This window comes from Corylus avellana, chromosome 10, assembly GCF_965113065.1.
Source record: "Corylus avellana chromosome 10, dhCorAvel1.hap1.2, whole genome shotgun sequence".
Taxonomy (NCBI): Eukaryota; Viridiplantae; Streptophyta; class Magnoliopsida; order Fagales; family Betulaceae; genus Corylus; species Corylus avellana.
Window position 1 is genome coordinate 19,854,205 of NC_142499.1, and position 6,033 is coordinate 19,860,237.

Below are 6,033 nucleotides of genomic sequence, written 5' to 3' on the forward strand. Positions count from 1 at the left end.
TGATTGTAGAAGGCCCAAACAATTCTGATCAAGTGGCCGGGACTGAAACTATTTTGGGATGTTGTCTTCGAGAGGAAGAGAGAGAGGAGGAGGGTGAGAGGGACTTTATAGGGGGTGCGCTCTGGAGTGTGGAGAAGAGTGAAAATGAAATGGAAATCCTGTGGATTGGCTTACGAATTTCCTAACGGCCAAACAAATGGTATTGGCTGTATTGCGCGGCTCTTGGGTGAGATCAGAGATGGACGTTGGTTTTGGAGTGTGGGCTAAGCTTAGACCATGTAATTTGGTTTACAAACAAAATGGAGGCTTCTCGGGATTGGGATCGCTGCTGGACAGTAGTCGAACAACCTAAAATTTATTTAGACAAGTAAATTTTATATGAACTCTTTCGGTTGTTCTGACTTTCCGAAACTCAATTGGTTTGAGGTTGGAGTTTAATAAGCTTCTCTCTCCTCTCACCCAAAATTATTGCACAAACTGAGATATTGGCCTAAATTGGAGCATTTATTTTGAAGTAGGCTTAGGATTTATGCTTAAAGGGTGGCATCTATTTCTTTATATCTTCAATTTACTTAAAAACATTACAATTGTCAAGCGTGGGTTTGGTTTTTGCTAAGCAATTAGGCATGGCTTTTTGTCTGGTTCTAGGTTAAACAATACATCATTCGAACACTTGCATATCTCTAAGCTGCATGTGGTTTATGATCGACATGTTTGTCGTGTTGTAGAGCACGTAGTGGAGTGGGCAAAATGACCTTCCGGGGGTTGCACCATGCTGGTGACGGGTGTAGTGGGTCCAGGAATGGAGGAGATTTGCTATCTTGGGCTCTCTTTTCCATACGCTTATTTTTGTCGGGAACAAATTCAATTTGGTCGTAGACATTTGCTAAAGCAGTCCGGCCCACCGAAGCAAACCTCTTGGGCCCATCCTCCAGGTGTCCAATAGGCCCATTTGGCCACAGAATAGTACAGGCCTTTGTTGGGGACCCATCTAACCCAAGCCCACAAAAAAAGAACAGCAAATAGTAACTTGGACTCCCAAACCACCTCCATGCCCCCCAACGAAACCCTTTTTTTTTTTAAAAAAAAAAAATTTATGAAAAAATTAACCTGAAAAAAAAAAAAAAATTTATTGAAGAATGATGTGGCTCATTTTTTGTCCTTGGATTTTTTAAAAGAAATCCCAACTGTGAACTGAATATACTGATGAGAATCCGGTTCCAATCTTCTTGCTTAATATATAACTACTCTCTACAAATTGTTTTATGATTACCTTAGAAAAATTGTTACAAATCGATTATATTGTTACTTGTGCCACATAATTTTTTTTTTTTTTTTTGATATGTCCGCACAAGGGGGAGGAGGGAGATTCAAACTAGTGACTTCCACTTCATTAAGTGTGATCCCAACCGATTGAGCTATCTCTTGGGAACATAAATACTTAGCTAATGTTTTACTATATCATGTATTTATATGTATACAAGTTTGAGATTTTGTATTTATATTCTAATTATGTATGCCTAAATTTACGTACACTTCACTGTGACAAAACGATTGGTGAAGACTGAAGAGTTCTTATATGCCATTAATTAGACAGCAAATGATTGGTTATCTATAAATTCGTATGGTCTACCCTTGTTGTCGCCCCGTTTTGGGCATATGAAAAGGTCCACCGCCTTCTTTCTCTCGTCTTCCGTTGAATAAAATAGTAAAAATCTTTCAAACCCCAATTTTGAGGATATCCAATATTCAATTTCCCTCCATTCTCACCAAACTCCCATGCATGCATGCCAAACTGTTAATTATTTAAGAGGAAGATATATCTATACAGCTATATATCCTACGTTAAGTTCAACAAGAAGAAGATATATATATCCATACGGCTATCCGATGTCGTTTACCCTTTGGACCATCTGCCTACAATAATTAATTCTTAAATTCAACAACAAAAAATAAATCCAGGAATCATTCCCTTCATGATTTTTCTTTTCCAATACTACACTTTCATATCAAGACCTACACCTTGATTTGGAATTGAATTTGTTAAGCCAGCATTAACTTCATGATCAGTACTATAGGAAGTTCCATATATATATATATGGTGATATGCGCCATATCACCAAGAATAAGACCGACAAGGGGTGGCTGCTATTGGGGTGGTTCGCCACTCCTTTAATTTGTTTAACTACACTAAACTTAGAGAACTATTTGTCAAAATTTCAAACTATATGGACTAAAAGTGTGCTTATCCATTTCCATAATTTAGATGACTTAGGTTTGATATATCATTGTCCATACTGGAAAATGGATCTTAGATATATCGGTAGTAAGCACATGATTTCCAAACAAACAAATGGATCGAAAGGAATTCAGAAAGATGAAAATTTTAAACATAACCATAACCAAACGATGAGTATAAAATAACAAGAACTCCTTTGGGTTCAGTTCTCCAGATTCTTGAAATAATGAACATAACCAAAACATTTATCATCATCTTTATCTCTTCTTGAAAAAAGAAAAGAAAAACAAGTTGAGAAAAATCAAAAACAATCTCACCCAAGTGAAAAGAATATCGTATAAGATCGATCAACTAATCAAAAAAAAAAAAAAAAATAAAGAAACAAAACTGATCAGGCAAAAGAGTCGATCGAGGACTTGAAAACCCAGCATGATGATGATGATCTCCAGTCTCCACCCACTGAACAGCACAAGAACAAGGCCAGGCATGCAAATTGCAATCAGCGAGGCTCATACCTATATATACAACTCAACCCCACCAAAACCTCCACAATAGCAGCCTCCGCCTTCTCCAAATCGGAGTAATGCAGCGTCTGCAACAACAGCACCGTCGGCTTCGGGTCAAACTTCTGCCTCTCATAGTTCCTCTCCGCCTGCCACTTCACCGTGTCGTGAGCAAGTGGTCCCAGCCACCTCATTATCTCCTCCAGCGCGTCCCTCCACCCCGATGCCAGCGAGTGCCCATCGCACCCATTTGACTCCTCCTCCTTCTTCGCCCAATGGCTTTTCAGCTTCGCCCTCACCGTCGCCCTCATACTCCCCGGCAACATCTCGTACAGCGTTTCACGCGCGTCCTGGCATATGGTCGCCGGCGCGTACAAACACCTCTCTGCGCATATTATCACGTTCGCGTAGCGCAGCGACAGCCCCGACCCTCCCACCGTCGACTCCGGAGCCAAACTGAAAACCTGGTTGTACTTCCCTATAGCTCCGCAATTCACGTCGCTCGTGAACCCGATTTCGTCGGAAAGAAAGTTGTTCGATTCGCTGCTGAAGAACCTCACTATCTCCTTCTTCTGACAAGTCTTCGGCATCGGACCCGACCTCGAACCCGGCTTTTCGTTTGCGTCTCGGATTTCGAACCAAAAGATTTGCTTTTTCTGATTTGAATTACCCGGACGCATATTCTTCGACAGAGATGGTAGACCCGAAATGTAGGGTCCGAAAACGGTGCAGATTCGGGCGTAGACGATGCAAACGGTTCGCGCCATCAGCCCCACGCTCCGGTCGAAGCTCTGGCTCCACAACGAGATTTCTTTGTAGTGTTGCACCTGTTTTCTCTGAAACGTGATTTTCTGCTTTAGATATTCCGAATTTGTTCTCTGTTTGTTTCCGAGACAGTTCCTCCACCGGTCAACTTTTCGCTCCGAAACTTCCAACTCGGCGAGCGATTCCAACGCCGCGTACAGATTCGCAGTAGTGGATATCGATTTCTCCATTCTGTCAATGATTTTCTGGACGCCTCTCGTGTCGAATTCGAGTTTGCTTATGTCGATGATCCCCAGCTTCAAATCGTTGTACACAGTGTCGAACTGGTTAAGCCCGAAATCGGCGCACTTCTGGCCGAGACGGGAGACGGTCTGGGCGGCGTGATTGAGATCCTCGAGCCTTTCGGCGCAAGCAAGCTTGAGAAGAAATCCTTCGTCTTGGGTGTTCAAGTAGACGACGCCTTTAGACCTCATGGTCTCTTTTCTGAGCTTCAAGATCTCGTCGTCGGCAAGGGACCTGTAGAGGGAGACGAGTCGGGTCATCGTCTTCGCTGTCTCGAACGCCAGAATTCCGAGCGTCGGCGGGTGCGATTTGTCGTGGTGCGAGAAGAGATGGTGCAGGGAGATGCTCTTAGTGGCCCCCGAGAGCCAGGCCATGGTTGCTACAACCATGCCACGTGGATGATCTGTAGGGTTTTAGTGCGGAGATTATAGAAGGGAGAGTCTCTGGTATTTGAAGGTGCGGTGGGATTTGGAGGATCTTTCGCGGCTCGTTCATGCGGACGCGTTTCAGAAAAAAATTGCAGAGTACGATGTCGAAATGTGTTCGACAAAAGAATGATGATGGGAGAGACAAAGAGTGACTATGATTGGGTCTACTCGCCACGTAGGATTCGGGTTTTTTTTTTTTTTTGGTCGGGTTGAGACAAATAATATTAATATTGGGTGTGTGAGGATTGTTCTACTGAGTTTCCGATTTGAGCGAGTCAGTGGCTCTTAATTTGTACGTTGCAGTTCTTAAGATGATGGTGCTATTTATATATCTATATCCGAGTCTTGCGGGGGGGCAAAGCTTTCTTCAACAAAATTTGTGGACAAAGATATTTCACACTTGTTTCTGCGTACGTACGTGCAATCTGTAACGATTCACCGGTGCGCTTTACCTCCGTGTTTTACGTGGTGTGAAAGCACAAAAGTTGGGGATAGAAATAGCTCCACCTACTTTTTTTTTTTCACTCTGTAATTTTTTAATATCCATATTTCCTTTTGCCACATCGATCAAGCTGAAAATTATGTTTATTTATCCTTAAATTTATCATATAATTGACGAAAACGCTTGACCTATAACTCTTTTATAATTTTTTTTTACAATTTGTTATCCTGTATCATTAAAAGCCTGTTTAGATTGCGTTTAAGTAAAAAAAAAAAGCTTTTTAGCAAAAGCTTAAAAATAAAGTTTTTGTCAATAGTATTTTTTTGTTGCTATTTTTAAGTTTTTTAGATCATTAAAAGCGTTTTTTATTTTTTTATCAAACGCATACTTTTTTCTTTAAACGAACTTTTTAAGTACTATTAAAAGCACTTTTAGGCCCCTCAAACACAATCCCAAACAGGTTCTTAGAGCCTGCTTGAGATTGCGTTTGAGAAATAGATCTTTCAGGTCAAAAAGAGTTTTTGTGCAAAAGTTTCATTTTTAAGCTTTTTGTCAAAAGTACTTTTTAGTCATTTTTCGACTTTTTAAACCATTAAAAACGCTTTTAATTTTTTTATCAAATGAGTATTTTTTTTTCAAACGAAATTAGTGCCTTGATGGCATGGAAGTTAGAATTACAAGATTTTTCGGAGGAATGATAGTTAATATACTAATTAAACTAGTAGTTGTTTTGCAGGGATCCATTACAAGTCTATTAATTAAACCTATATATATATATATATATATGCCTTATAGAGTACTTTACCTCTAAATATTTGATATATAAATGGCATAATATTTCGTGTTATAATAAGGGTTAGTTGAAATTGTTACTATTTTTCTTAAAAATAAGTGAAATACGACCGACCACAAAGTAAAAAGTAAATTGGATGTGAAAGGATGAATGAAATAATAACCTCGTGAAATTACGTACAGTGTGAGAACACAAATTTGAAAGTGAGATGTGAAATAATATATACTTTTAAGTATTCATAACATTTTGTTTTACGTGTTGGAAGTCCTGCAGACATTGCAGACCCTTTTTACATCTTGATCTTTTAGTCTTTTGGTTTTGTAATTTTCTATGTTGTCTGTTTTTTTTTGTGACGATGAAGTCAAGGCTATGAAGTCATAACCGTGTGTCTTGAACCTCATTTTCGCCTTTTCCCACGGAGATCGATGATGTAGTCATAGAGTCATAGTCATAGAGTCATAGTCATAGTCATAGTCATAGTATCAAACCTGAATTCACACACCGGAGAGTGGAGAACCTCTCAGAGACTCCAACTAGGGGAACTTGCATATATGGCCCCACCATTAGAAGAATTTAGAGTG

The 6,033-nt window shown here is 39.9% G+C and overlaps 1 protein-coding gene across 1 annotated transcript; it reads right to left on the reverse strand.

Moving 5' to 3' along the window:
* Positions 1–2,536: 2,536 nt before the first annotated feature.
* LOC132161927 (protein PSK SIMULATOR 3-like) lies at positions 2,537–4,398 on the reverse strand. The gene has a single exon (XM_059572148.2). The coding sequence runs from the start codon at positions 4,176–4,178 to the stop codon at positions 2,739–2,741; it is 1,440 nt and encodes a 479-aa protein (XP_059428131.2). The 5' UTR covers positions 4,179–4,398; the 3' UTR covers positions 2,537–2,738.
* Between the last annotated feature and the right edge of the window lie 1,635 nt (positions 4,399–6,033).